The 15,547-nt window shown below is 37.7% G+C and overlaps 1 protein-coding gene across 1 annotated transcript in view; it reads right to left on the bottom strand.

Moving 5' to 3' along the window:
• Positions 1–1,423: 1,423 nt before the first annotated feature.
• The window catches only part of LOC149250195 (Peroxisomal membrane 22 kDa (Mpv17/PMP22) family protein), a 71,557-nt gene continuing 57,433 nt past the window's right edge, over positions 1,424–15,547 (bottom strand). Inside the window, exon 7 of the mRNA XM_089458937.1 lies at positions 1,424–1,792. Coding sequence (XP_089315063.1) covers positions 1,741–1,792 — 52 coding nt within the window. The 3' untranslated portion in view covers positions 1,424–1,740. The remainder of the gene's footprint in view (positions 1,793–15,547) is intronic.

The raw sequence follows: 15,547 nt of genomic DNA, 5'->3' as shown, positions 1-15,547 counted from the left end.
CGATTAAAAAAAAATCAAAATCATTTCTTGCGTACGATATTTGCATTATTTATTACCTTGCCTATTAAGGAATGTGGACATAACATATGACATTATGAATTTTGGATACCTCAAATATAAAGGTGGTTTTTGAGTAATTCCTTCTGGTCAATATTTTCTCATTCCATCAATGGTTGCTTTTGATAAATTGATTCTCAAAATGGCCTTTGTCACTGAAAAAGATCATCATGAGCATTTTTCAAATATAGGTTCACAGATCTACAAGTTCCAATGCAACAATTTTTATCAAACATCATACAATTTATGATATTTTCAATAAACAATGAATATAGAATTATATATTAAATCCCAAGAAGCTACATTTTTACAAATATGAAAGTCATTATTTATCTTTTGGTACCATTCAGTGTGAGTACAAAATTATAATATAAACTGTGGTTACAAGTCATCCATTGTGGCACTGGACGCTGCAGTTACACATGTATTATAGCATATCTAACTATGCAAATTTAACCATGGGTTGTTTTCAATCACTGTCATTCAATGATAGTTGGCCTAGATTATAGGATTGAATTTCATATGAAGGGTGTGTTCGAAATGCTCATCACAATCACCATACCATATTACTGGAAGTGTTGTATTGCATTCATCTTCCATTTAGGCAGTATAAGCACAAAAGCAAAATGCAATCTATCAAGCTTTCAAATATGTAACACCACATACAAAGCCATGGAAACATATCATTTGCGACTATAATTAAACGCTCATCTAGAATTGACACTCAAAATCATTGTCTTAACTTCCATTTATCATTTGCTTACCAGTCTTCACAAGTAAGGAAGAAATGTTCTAAAAAGCATGCATATTCCAAAACATAAATATGTAGAAAAAAGAAAATTAATTCTCACTCGAGGGCTAATTAAGATGCCAAATTTTGTTTCTATCTAAGAAGCCATGCCTCTTTCATCTTTGACATAGTATTTTGATTTTTCTAATTTTGGGTTGAGCATTTGGTGTTGTGTTATTCCAGCTGATCAATTGGGATAGTGTAAACATATCATTTCTTTGTTGTGATCTAGATAAAGCTACTTAGATACCCTAAAACTGGTTGTCTCACTCTGTAATCGAATCTGTATTTGTTAGTGTTCTCCATGAAATGATTTTGTTTTATGAAATTTATTATAAACTTCTAGAAAATACTTGTTCCCTTAGTTTTTTTTTTGTTTTTTTTTAATAATGCCCATCTCAAAGGGTATTTTCCCTTGATCTTTGTTCAATGAATTTTCTATATTGAATTTATTTTGTACTTTTCTGAGTACTTGTAATCTGTCTAAGCTTTGATTAGATCACCTTTTCTTTGTTTAAGATTTAAATTTCTTTATAATGTGCATTTTATCCATGCAAAGACCTATAACTATAAGTATCATGCCAAATACAAATATAAATATTACAGTGATGAAGTTTTTTCATAAATAAGGACTGTACAAAAGATGAAAATGCTCTAAGATTCAAAACAAAAGCAAAAGGAAGTTTATACTACACATTCTTCAACAATTAATATTATTATTCTTGCCCCTTTTTTAACAATTTAGAAATAAATTGAAGAAAGATTCGAAACATGAAATTACTGAATGAAGAAATCCTTCAAATAAGGAAACAAAGATTCCAAAATGGCAAATTTGTCCATCCTTTATCTCATTGCGATGAGAAAATAATTTTTCCCAACAATTTTTTTTTTCTCTAAGCCTTCTTAATGACCACAGAACGTGCTTGCATTTTTAGGAAAATGCCCCTGCATCAAATCCAATTCTTATTTGGGAAGGAAAACTAAATTTCATAAAGAAGAAAAAGCATTTAACTCAAACTGCTATGTCTATCTGCTACAGTTGAAATATGGATACAATTGACATGAATCACTATAGCCAAAATTATCATTTTACTATGTCACTTTAATCAGCTTCCATGATGACAGTCAATGTGGTGAGAATTATTTCAAGCCACCGTCCATGTGTTTCAGAATCGGAAAACCATCAGCTTTCACTATGTTATCAATGGTTCAAATGTCACAGAAAATAGTAAGCTACTGGAGCTAAATTGTATGGCCATGGGTTACATACAAAAATGGAGTTCAAATTTCATAATATTACTGTTTATAGAAAGTAATTTAAAAGATTAAAAACTTCAAATAATACAAATGCAATCCTCAGCTTCTACATCGGGCTGACAAAATTGTACCAAACAAATCCAATAATGAATTTCGTCTCTCTGCCTTCTGGAGAGCTCAAGTAGAAAGACATACTACTAGCTGCCCAAGGTTTGTCCTCTAGTGGGTATAACTGCTTATCTTACCACATGTTTTTATTCCTTTAGATATTTCACTATTTTATTGGATCCACTTGTGCAACGAAGAAGCAAGTAATTTATTAATAATTCTTAATATTATTTTGAACCTGCATCAATACCATCTTATATTATTTTTATATTATACATAATATTTTTATTCAGATTCTACAAGACAAATTTGTGGAGTATGCATAGGGACAGGATAGTATGCTTCCGTTAATTGAAGAAATAAATAAATACAAACGTCAGTATTCCAACTCTCCTAACAGAAGGGTTGAAGTTCTTAAGTTGACTGGTACATACCACCTTCCTAGTGTGATTTGTTTCAAGGTTTCAAAAGACCGGAGATCCAAAATTTTGATCAGAAATGATGTCTGGCAGAAGGCAGAGAGACAAGTTCAACTGATCATTGGTTCTTTGGAATTTGACACCCATATGTCCACATACTTGGGTAGGGCCTGGAAACTTCACCCTAGGAGGTTCATGCAGCGAAAATAAACAGAGAGCATATCGTGGCCACAACAAAATTAAAATGAAGTATCAAAATGCAAAAGATGGCCAAGGGCATACAAATTAGCATGTGGTCAAAAGCCTAGCATGAGCTCTACTTAACTCATTATGGCCATCACCCAGTTCTTGAGTACATGTTGCTCCATTACATCAAAAGAAGGAACTCTTTCATGTCCCAACCCCAATGAGCAATGAACTTACTCATCATTAAGGGGTAACATAACTGCGACATCATTCAAAGCAAGATCTAACCCTCGAGCTATAAGCAGTAATATAAAGAAAAATCAAGAAAAGGTAAAAGGCGCACAAGAGAGGTGGAAAAACAAAGGCCAAGTTGGTAACTCGCATCCACGAATGCTCCCACCTCACATCTATACACTTAGTATGTGGATCCCCCATCAACTGGTCCCTTTCACCATCGAACTTGGCCATGAAATCCTATCGCCTTTGTGATCCTCATTCTTATTCACTAACACCTATCAATTGAAGAGTGGATTGAGGAAATGTCACCTCCCCTTAGGGACTGAAAACACCTAATAGGATTGTCCTTTAGCCACTCCTACCTAGGGAGGAAACACAATTGCAAGTTCAAGGTCGTAATTTTGGAAGGGGATTTTTATATGAAGTATTAAACAACCCATGATACTCAAGCTTGGTTCACTTAGATGCAATAATGATTTTTGTCCCTAATAATTGGTTGCTTTCACTAGAATTTGTGTTGTGATTGTCAGGTGGTTCAGCAGCCCATGTCTTGGGCACCTTTCCACAGGTACCCAGGCCATTAGAGAAGCATATTGGCACAAACAGGTGAAGCGTTGAGACTCTTGGGCCTCCTAGAAATAACAAGATATGACACATGTACCAGGGCACCTCCTACACCCAAGATGTTGTACCACTTTGCACTGGATTTGATGATTCTTCAAGATGACACACCTAGACCCAGCATGCCCCCAGGTCGGCCTTAGCACCAATTGATGGATGGCAACTGATTCAAGGCCCAGATGAGGATGGTCTCACCTTCAAAGACTAGGGAGGGCTAGTTACTCTTGGAAAGCCCTCAATGTTGGAGCAGAAATGGACACTTTGAGTAGTTGGAGACCCATAGAGACCACTTTATGGCGTCCCCGCTGGATCTTGGGACCACAGGGAGCCATTGAGGTGGATTTGAGGGCCAACCCTCAAATCTTGATTTTTACATGCTTCTACATTACATTTGACACCTTATAACACTTGGACATGGCATTTGGAGCCTATTTCATGCATGATGTCAACCCTAGAAACCTAGTGGCTCACACATGTGGGCTTATTACAGCATTTATGATTGAAGCTAGTGGGTTGGCTTGTATCCCAAGCATATGTTATCATCAAACCTTTTTTTAGGGGCTTATTAGGCTAATTAGATATCATCTTCCTCATATAAATAAAGGAGAGGATCATTTATTCTAATCATCTCTTGTGACTATTTCGGCCCTCTTAGGAGATTTTCGGCCTCTTTGTATCTTGGAGAGACGTAATCTATGGAGTACTTTGTCTATTAGAGCTATTTTCTTGGCATTGGAAAATTCATCGTGGATCAATAGTGGATTATGCATGCATTTCATCTTGTAAGTGTACCTTGTTATTGATGAATTTTTGATCTTATGTCCAATGAACCAAATCTATTGGTTATCTAGAGTTTTTCTATTGCACCATTGATTATTGAAGATTAATTGTATAGAATCTAGATATCCTCATTGTATGCATTACTCATATATGGAATGTGAATAATAGTCCCCTTGGTGTGTTGAAAAGTTTAACTAGGTTCAGTCTTCATAATGACGTGTAATTGTGATTTTATGTAATTGATGAAAAGAAGAAAAATAAAATTATTATTGTAATGCTTGTCTCATGGGTTTCATGAGCAAGGAATTTTATTTTAGTGATGGCTCCCATTGTGAGCCTTTAGGATTTGTCATCTAGTCATAAAAGTCAATTTGAGTCTATGTCATGTATGAAGGACCCTTCTTGGGCATGTTATATATTTATATAAGTCCTTAAATAAGTTAGAAAGCCCTCCAAGACCAAGACAAAGTCACCTCCTTCAAGTCAGCTTCAAAAGAATAATATAATCTCTTAAACAGACATGTCGGCTCACAATCATGTCATGTCGGCTTATTTTGATGGGAAACAACTATAGATAGGGTTGTTCGTATTCTATTTGAGAGCAGAATTTCAGAGAATTTCTGGTGAAGTCTGAAGTGCGAAGGTCATCAAATAGGAGCCCTATAACCAATGAGGTGAAGGAAATGAGCAGCGAGGTCATCAGATTTGTTTTTGGAACTTTTTTAGGGTTGATCTCCTCTCACACGTGTGAAGGAGAGGACTGAAACTATTGCAAAAAAGGCCAAAGTCTGTTTTGTTGTGATAGAAGTTGAACTCAAGAAGCCGAGTTGGAAGAGAAGACCATTCAAGCCAAGCAAAGGAAATTAAGGGGTTGGATCACCACATATATCTCACGTGTTGCATCTAAGGTTCCCAAGGAGGCCGAAGTAGGGTGCAGGTCTGAAGCAAAGAAGAGGAAACCAAATTCTAAAGGGTAGACGAGAAGGAGGGAGAAGAAGAGGTTTGACTATTGTTGACTCAAACAAGAAGGATCCCATCAGGGAAGGTTTGTGACTTGGTCTTGGGGTGGAAAATAGGTCAAGAGTCTTGGTCTTGGTATTCGTCAACTGGAATCTCTATAAGAAGAAGAATTTGTTCGGGTTTTCCTCTAAAGAGTGAGAGGTTTTGGCCCTGGATGATAGCCTATATTCTGTGTCTCTTGTCTCTTTATGGTTTATGCATTAATAGTTGTTTGATGAAGAAGAACACTAATAACTTAAGTAAAAGAAGATCCTAATCTAAAGAAGTAAAAAGCACTCACAAACAGTTACTAATAGAATACCAATCCCTTAATTGCTATGCCCTAGATTTCTCAACATGGTATCAAAGCTAAGGTGACTAAGTCAAGGAAGGGCATCTTATCAAGGGACACTCAAGGATCAAATCTCAAGGAAGGCATCAAAGCGAAGATCATCTTGAAGTTAAGATCTACAAAGAAAACATCAAAACCATAGATTCCTACCACTGAAGACATCATCAAGAAGTCATCATTGATCTTCATCAACAAAGACTTCACCATCAAAAGGGATCTCCCTCTTTGTGGGATCAAGGATCATTATTGAAGAAAACTATCTTCATCAAGGAGAAGTTTTCTATTCTTTATATCATCATCAACATCAAGAAAGCAACAAGGAGAAGGAGCATCCTATCAAGTATATTTATGTTCAAAACTAAATCTGTCAAAATGTCTTTTTGCAGGGACAGCAACAAATTGGATGGGGCTTCAAACTATCTTGCATGGAAGAAAAGGACAAATATGAATCTCATTGAAAATGAGGTTATGGAACATGTCAAAGGATCAATCACTAAACCAAGAAAGGAAGATGCTCAAACTCTTGCAAAGTATATGAAAGGGGAAGTTAGGGCTCAAAGGATTCTCATAGAATCCATCAAGGATCCCCTCATCCCATATGTATCTAAACTTGAAACTTCAAAAGAAATCTATGACAAACTGGTAGAGTTGTATTCTGTAAGCACTATTGGAGAAGTCATCTCATTAAGTAAAGAACTCCACAAGTTGAAGATGTCAAGGGAATATGGAATAGCCTCATATTTTATGAGGATATCTGAAATCCGGGATCAACTACAAGATCTAAGAGAAGTCATGTCTGATAAAGAAATGACTACAGTTGTATTAAATGCACTACTAGAGGAGTGGGGTAACTTTACTTCAAGTATTTATGAGAAGAAAGAAGCTACTCCATTCCAGGATCTATGGTCAATGTGCAAGATTGAAGAATCTAGACTAAAGGCCAAATTTGATGTGGGAGCAGGTGAGCAAAATCAAGCATTTGCCGCAATGACAAAAAGAAAGGAAATTTTTGGAAAGTTTGGTCCTCAGAAAAAGAAGAACATGGCTAAAATACAATGCTATGGGTGTCAAGAATATGGGCACTATAGGAGAGATTGTCCTAAGCTCAAGAAGGACAATAACAAAAGAGGAAGAGAAGAAACCCACATCACCGAGGAAGTGGAGGAAGCTGAAAAGAAGAAATCTGAGGAGGAAGTAATAGATCTCCACTATTGAGATAATCTTCCTCACATAAGTTCTTTTCAAGTTCCTAAGTCTTCTGTTGTAAGATATGGCTATCATGATTCACCAAGTAAAATAATGGGATGCATCAAGGCATCATAGAAGCATTGAAAGCAAGAGCTCGAGACATCATCATAGAGAAGCATGAAAGATAGTTAGAATCTATGGAAGTCAAGGATATAGCTCTTGGGAATCTCATTGAAAACACAAGTGGCAAGGTCATCTAGTACAAGGTTCATCATACATCTGTCAAAAGGAAACATCTGTTGATGAGGATACTTTAGATCCTCAAGATTCTCTGATGGAATATTCATTGAAAGGTTCACCGATCATGAGGGGAAGCAAGTGTTTCATCAAGAATTCAAAACTTATGGAATTCATGGGGTGATGGTATGATGACATAAAAGTGAAGCAGATCAAGGGATTGAAGATCTTTCAATCAAGGAAGCTGCTCCAGAAAGAATGGATGATCCAAAGGAAAAATGAGATATGTATGCTTAGATTTGATATTGTGGAAATCATGTCATATGGTTGCAGATATCATGAACCAGTGCTCTATCTTAAGAGCATGATCAAAAGAAAGGATCTCCTCCCTCAAAGGGATGCAAGAATGCATGAGTCACGCACTAGATGAAATCAACATAATATGTCCTCATATGAAGTACGAGGTGGTTGACTACAATTGAGGAACTCTGATTGAAAGCTCTTGGGAATGAAATATGTGAAGAAAGGAAGGAAGAATCACGGAATATGCAACTATGGTAAAGGAAATCAACATCCGAAAGACCAAGAATATTTTACTAGGATATCTCCATGGAAGATATGAAGACTCTGATGGAGTCTGAAAAAGAAAAGAGACCCTTGACGATATATATCTTTGGGAGATGTGTCAACATGTATGCAAGATGCTGATGCAACCTAGAAGATGTCATGATGAAAGACCATCACAAAGGTAATGTTGATTTTAATGTTCATTCCTTTATTTTTTGAACAAATATCTGGATGGGTTTATGCAGATCTATGTATGTATTCCACCACCGATGCACATGTAGTAGGATGAAATATCCTTAAGTAAACATGGCATGAAGAACGCAGCATGGCCTGAAGGAAGATCAAATATGAACTCATGGATCATTTTCTGATGATGACATGGCTGACTCATGGATGAAAGTGATGGATGGTCGACGCCCTATGTAGAAGTCCCAAACATGAAGACTCCTGGATAACGAAAAGAAGTTCATGACATTGTGAGGAGGACTTCTTCAAAGCAGCTAGTTGTCCCATCATCTCCACCCGAGGGGCTGTTGTAGGTCCCTAATTAAGAGGGAGCCTAGAAACAAGTTTCTTACTTGGAAGAAACTTGGAAATTCCTAAGACAAGAGAGAGCTTGGGTACATTCCTTCCGTAGGAATGAGTATATTTCTTTATTGGAAATAGATATGTCCTTCGTAATTAAGAGGCAGAGATAGACACGTCATTCTTGTCTTCACTTGGGAAGACAAAATGGAGGATTGGGTAAACATCTAGCATCTGATACTCTTTGAGGATGAGTTAGGGCATCCAAGATAAGAGTAGTCATAGAGGACCGATATTCTTTGAGGACAAGGAATCCAAGATAAGAATAGTCCTGGTGCAACACACCCTGAGAACCTGAGTGGGGTATGTTCCAAGAGAGACAATGATGAAGGTGTCTATACATCATTGGTCTCGCCAGCATTGAGCTCAGATCTCGTGGATAGATAGAGTTGTTAGTCAAGGCCTTGCTATGTGACAATGTTGGTTGATATGAAGCTACACAGATGGGTTACCAATCCGACTCTTCTTATGAGAAATTCTTCAAATTGAGAATGACCAAGTGCCATTATGAATACCTCCATAGTTAAGAGGGAGTGTTGAAAAGCGTAATTAGGCTCGGTCTTCATAATGACATGTGTAATTGTGATTTTATGTAATTGATGAAAAGAAGAAAAATAAAATTATTATTGTAATGCTTGTCTCATGGGTTTAGCAATTTTATTTTAGTGATGGATCCCATTGTGAGCCTTTAGGATTTGTCATCTAGTCATAAAGTCAATTTGAGTTTATGTCATGTATGAAGGACCCTTCTTGGGCATGTTATATATTTATATAAGTCCTTAAATAAGTTAGAAAGCCCTCTAAGACCAAGACAAAATCCCCTCCTTCAAGTCGGCGTCAAAAGAATAATATAATCTCTCAAATAGACATGTCGGCTCACAATCATGTCATGTCGGCTTATTTTGAAGAGAAACAACTATAAATAGGGTTGTTCGTATTCCATTTCAGAGCAGAATTTCATAGAATTTTCGATGAAGGAAGTTTGAAGTCTGAAGTGTGATGGTCATCAAATAGGAGCCCTATAACCAACGAGGTGAAGGAAAGGAGCAGCAAGGTCATCAGATTTGTTTTTGGGACTGTTTTAGGGTTGATCTCCTCTCACACGTGTGAAGGAGAGGACTATTACTACTGCAGAAAAGGCCGAAGTCTGTTTTGTTGTGATAGAAGCTGAACTCAAGAAGCCGAGTTGGAAGAGAAGACCATTCAGGCCAAGTGAAGGAGATTAAGGGGTTGGATCACCATATATATCTCACATGTGTTGCATCTAAGGTTCCCAAGGAGGCCGAAGTAAGGTACAGGTCTGAAGCAAAGAAGAGGAAACTGAATTCTAAAGGGTAGCCGAGAAGGAGGGAGAAGCAGAGGTTTGACTATTGTTGACTCAAGCAAGAAGGATCCCATCAAGGAAGGTTTGTGACTTGGTCTTGGAGTGGAAAATAGGTCAAGGGTCTTGGTCTTGATATTCGTCAATTGGAATCTCTATAAGAAGAATAATTTGTTCGGGTCTTCCTCTCAAGAGTGAGAGGTTTTGGCCCTGGCTGATAGCCTATATTTTGTCTCTTGTCTCTTTATGGTTAATGCATTGCTAGGTGTTTGATGAAGAACACTAATAACTTAAGTAAAAGAAGATCCTAATCTAAAGAAGTAAAAAGCACACACAAACAGTTACTAATAGAAGAGAAATCCCTTAATTGCTATGCCTTAGATTTCTCAACATGGTGAACTCATGTTGTAGCTATCCCAAGTGTCTTTGATCCCTCACAAAGATAATAGTTATGGTTTTGTACTAGGGCATTAAAACATCCTTATTCTTTTGCAAGAATTAGCTCATCTATAACATCCATAGACTCCATCAACCCAAGGACTAGGCACTAGCCTTGTCAATTGGTGATCAAACCTTATTTCATCCACAAAATGGAATTTTGCTCTCTCTTTTTCTCCAATTTTCGGTCCTCTTAAGGATAAACGGCCTAAACTAGGGCTTGTAGCGAATTTGCTTAGAGGGAAGATCTAAGGTGGTGGAAGGATTTAATGTCAAGGGTAGACTTGGTTGCCTCAAAATCAACCTCGCTAATCTATCCATTTTAGGCCTTGACTTCCCTTGCCCTAGCTAATTTGCCCTAGGAAAACCCTATGTTGGCTAAAAGCTTCAACTTGAGGACTCTTTGAATGTTTCATATGCCATTCACTAGCTAATATTCATTTTGGAAACCTTTTCTTGGCACATTGCCCTTAGGACATTCCATCTTGTTTGCTAATTATCAAGCCCTAGGTCTAGCGTGCCCTAATTAGGCCTCTCTAAGGGATGTGAATTGTGTTATTCTCATTGGTTGAGCCTTGTACCTAAGTAGAGCCATCCTTTAGGAGCCTATTGTGTCACCTTAAACCTTTAAGCCTAGAATATCTCTCATAGGTGACCTATCTACCGGGAAGCCTCCCATTGTGAAAGTAAATAAAGAGCAGGGTGTAGTGATTGTGGTGACAGTGGGCCATACCTCATTGTTGTCACTTTGTCTAGAGCTTGTCTTGTAAAGCACCCCTCTATAAGATCTGCTAGATTTTGTGGCAACAATCTTCACATACAAGTTTTGTTGAAGGTAGACTCATTTTGGATAATCTCATTTCTTTGGATGCCATTGGATGGAACATGCCAGGGCAAAAGGATTTTCTTAAAGAGTGATTTTTGTTGAGAAATCAAGATGCCAGTGGATTAGGATTGATTTCTCTTAACCTGATAATTACTTGTGAATGTTTATTGGCTTCTAATTAAATTTATATTCTCTTCATCAAGCAATTACCAAAATGTACAAAACATGAAGATCACAAAGAGACAAAGGACACAAAAATTAGGCTCCCATAAGGGCGAAAACCCAAAAATCCTCTTCTTATAGAATTAGATCAAAGTGAGAAATTCAAGACCCAAGACCAAGACCCCAAGTCGGCCCTCCTCCAAGTTTCTTCAACAAGTCAAAGTCAACAAAAGTCAACTCAGGTCAAATCTCTGAAATTCTGGTCAAGACTCAAAACATAGAAAAGTTTGGTCCTGCAATAAAGGCCGAATTTCGGCCCTGCAACAGCTCTGAAAAACCACAGAGAAACTCGCACGTGTGGACAGATTAGGGCAGAAAACTCAGATTTCTCTCTCCTTTGACTTTGCTCTCTCTCTCCCCCTTGAATTTTGCAGATTTTCTTCTTCTTGCACATAAATTGATGTGAATAAGTGAGTGAATGAATGAGGTCAAACAACCTTGTATTTATAGCTGTCCAGGAGGTCGAATAGCTGCCTCTTTAGGCCGACTTGGTCTTGTGTATGATATTTTGACCCTTTGACTCAAAATAAAATAATTTTTCCTTTTCTTACAAGAAGTCCAAATGGGACTTTGACTCGATTACATTTCTTTGACTCATAATAAATTTTCTTTTGACTCAATTGACCCTATAAGCATGAAGAACATGCTTTGACTAGAAATAAAATAATAATAATGAATATAATAAATACATCAATGGTACATTTGAATTGCATTATGAAGACCGACATTAGTTACATTTCCAACAATTTTAACATAGCCTATAACGGAGTGGAGTGGGATTTCATTCTCAGTATATTACATTGGCTAGGCTTTGGAACTCAATTCAGATTAGCCATGAGAACTTTTTTATCTAGAGAACTTTTTAATCTAAGGCTCGGTAAAGGTTCAAGTTAGTGGACAGTTATTTTCTTTAATCCATCTTGAAACAACAATCTATTAGAGATGCACCCTAACCTTCCTACTAGCTATTATATTTGATAACGGCAAACACCCTAGGTCATCTGCTTCAGGCAGCTAGAGTCCATAATTAGGCCACAAGTGTGTCAGTCCTGAATGATGATGTGTTGCTCAACGTCTATTTTGCTACCAATTTTGCTTTATCTCCAGAACTGACTCTACAGTTAATGGCAGGTAATTTAATCTATTCAGACATTTTCTTTGCTACTTCAGGAGATAAATTTATTGAAGATATTCCAGAGTAAATTAAAACAAACTAGAAATGGATTCCATGTGGTAACAAAGTCAGATACTAAAACAATGGGTGTAGGTGCTGGCTAAATTTGAGGGCAAGGGACAGAAATGGGCTATATAATAATAAAAACATCTATTTCACCAATAAGCTCATAGTCCCTTGCACTATTCTTACGGCAGGGCATGTAGGCTACTCTTACTGTTCATTTCCTAATAGTTCCAATTAGTACAAGCTTGAGAGACTTCTTCGAACTTTTCTTTAGGGAAGGTAGTGGATAGATGCAGTTTACCACCTCTTTTCTGGGATTCCACATTTTGGACAAGGATTGTGGTGATTTGGAGCCTGTTGATGTTAAACCCCAGGGGTTGTTGGTGTTGTCTTCTAAATGAATTGTTAGATCCATCAAGGTGAACATTACTTTGCAAATTTTAATTAGACACTGAATCATTTTACCTAAGAATAATTTTGGGATCCAATGGCCATTTCCCCGGACGGATATTGTGTGCAATGTCTCAGATTTCCTGATATAGGCATCACCTGTTCTAAAGAGAAGATGGAAAGCATGGCAAGTAGTTCCATTTCACTTGAGTTGGGATTCATACGACTTCAGACATGGTTGTGATCTTAGCAGTTGTAATATCTGGTGTTTTCACATTGCTTCAAGCTCTCTTGGTTCCATTCCTAGACTTGAAGGTAGAGTCCTAAGAAAGGCATCTATAGATGAAAAGATCTGAGTGACTCAAACCAAGCAGATTCCTTCTCTTCAACAGAAATAACCAGTCCATTGAATCTTAGCAAGAAGTATAAGCCTGGTTTAAATCTAAGGTAGAAGTCCAATCAGGTAGAAAATTCAAGTGTCCTTAGAACTGATAGAAGTGGTGAATACACCTCCAGTAATTTTTATAAATATTGACCAGCAGATAGAGTAATAAAGCAGAAAACTGCAGACTATACTCTGCAACTAATGGAAATTTCATTACCATAGTCAAAATAGCTAGGTGTATGCTGAAAGGAAAAGGATTGTGCAATAGTTTTGGGGCTGAAGATGTCAACACAGTTCTCTGTGTTGAAGAATGTAACTAGTGTCGGTATTCATAATTGTATTTGAGTCATGATGTATTGTATTTTTCAAAAGAAAGAAAAAGGAATTTTATTATTAAAGAAATTGACTTATTAAAGTATGGGTTTCATGCTTGGATCAATTGATTTTAGGTCAAAGCCTCCATTGAAGGCTTCTAGGGTTTATGTCAAGTGTCCTTGTTCATGTCAGGATGTAATAGATGTGAAAATTCCTCAACAGGAATCCCTACTGCAGCGACTGATGATATTACTCCTATTTGTTAAATTCCTTTAAACAAATTACTTGCAGTTTCCGACGGCAAATATCGTAATACATACACTGCAGCCTTCACTTAATTAAATTATATGCGGAAACAAGAGACTGAGAAAGAAGGAAAATACAACACAAATGACACTATTGTTTTTGGACAAATGTCCCTGGAAAAACCCAATGCAGAAAAACCGGTGCAGCAGCTCTGAGGGTTTATTATTATTAAGCAGTAGCAAATTCTGAATACATCTCTGAATACCTCATAGGTTATTCAGGTACACAGAGAAATTATGGCAGAAAGATCTGTGAGATCACCTCACACAATCACTAAGAAAAATCCCGGTTGATCCGGACACTAGGTGAGGTGCCTCTGGCAAGTCCTACACTGCCTCTGCACAGTCCTCACGCAGTCCCTGCGTCAACTCCTCTAGGCACTACGTCACCCAGCCTACTGATCAATTTGCTGCCCGGAGTCTCTGCTCCGAGCCTCCCGGTCTCACACCCCAGCTCTCGGCTTCTGAAACTGACTCTACCCAGCAAAATTTCGGACTCTCTTTCACCCTCTGCGCTGCCTCTGCATGGCCCTGCATCAGCCTCTACGTGAGAGTTGCTGGATCACTCTCTACTGATGATTAGAGAAAATCTCTCTCTCTCTCCGGATGCTATCCCTGCCCCTCAACTGCAAGAAATCTCCTCGATCAAAATTTCCTCCAGAGAACTTCTCACTTCTGAAATTCGATCTCTTGATCTCTCGGTGTGTTTTCCAAATGACCTTCAAGCTCCCTTAAATAATCTTCTCGTTGACATTTAACGGCCCAGATTAAAAGCTAATCAATGGCTAAGATCATTATAGCTTGATCCTCATCTTCTTCTAGAAGTTACACCCACAATTAGATTAATACCCATTAATATTTTTAATTTCCTGAGTTTAGACTTAGGGTACCATTAAAAAATATTAATTATTTTAATAAAATCGTTTGTGGGTGGAATTTCCCAAAATGCTTTCTAATTTCTTTGGAATACATGTGCCCAAGCCTCCCTGCAAAATTTCAGGCCTAGAGCACATCCGATGCTACCCCAAATCAACAATAGACCCTTCTTGGGCATTTTCGATCAAGAAATAAATTTATTTTAATGTAAAATAGGTCAATTAGACCTCCTCCACCAAGTCGTCCACAAACTAGACAAGTCAGCCTAACTGGGGAGCAAAATCTCCTATATAAAGGCAGCAACTCGCCCTCATTTGGAGCATTCACTCACCAAGTTCGATCTGCAATTGTTGGGAGCAGTAAAAGTGCGAAATTCAAGGAAGAAGGTGGAAAGGGCTAGCAAAGGAGGAGGTCTCTATCAAGCACGAAAAATTGAAATTCTCTCTCTCTCTCTCTCTCTCTCTCTCTCTCTCTCACACACACACACACACACACACACACGTGTGAATTTGCTGAGCTGCGGGAAGGGCCGAAGTTGCAGAAATATAACTGGACGAAAATTCTAGACTTGCTGGGGGTCGAAATTTTGGGTGGTTGCTAGGCAAAAGTTGTTGGACAAGAAGAGACTACTGATATTTATTGAATCGTATTGGAAGGCTAACTCGATGGAGGAGGAAGGTCTTTTGGTCTAGGGTCTTGGTCTATCTCAACTTGATTTTGCTAGTGGAAGAGTTTCACTGGGTTTTCCCCTATAGAGGGGTTTTAGCCCTAGCAGAGTGCCTACATCTGGTGTCTTTGATCTTCGTGTTTTGCTTTTGATAATTGCTTGATGAAACAAAGATAAAAGAAGAACATAAGAAAGTTAATAAGAATTCAAAGATATCACAAGTAATTATCAACATAAGA

This window comes from Pinus tabuliformis, chromosome 7 (genome assembly GCF_031772625.1).
Source record: "Pinus tabuliformis cultivar Carrire ecotype Pingquan chromosome 7, CPIR1, whole genome shotgun sequence".
Taxonomy (NCBI): Eukaryota; Viridiplantae; Streptophyta; class Pinopsida; order Pinales; family Pinaceae; genus Pinus; species Pinus tabuliformis.
The sequence above is the reverse complement of the archived record's forward strand: the minus strand, read 5'-3'. Positions and strand labels throughout refer to the sequence as shown.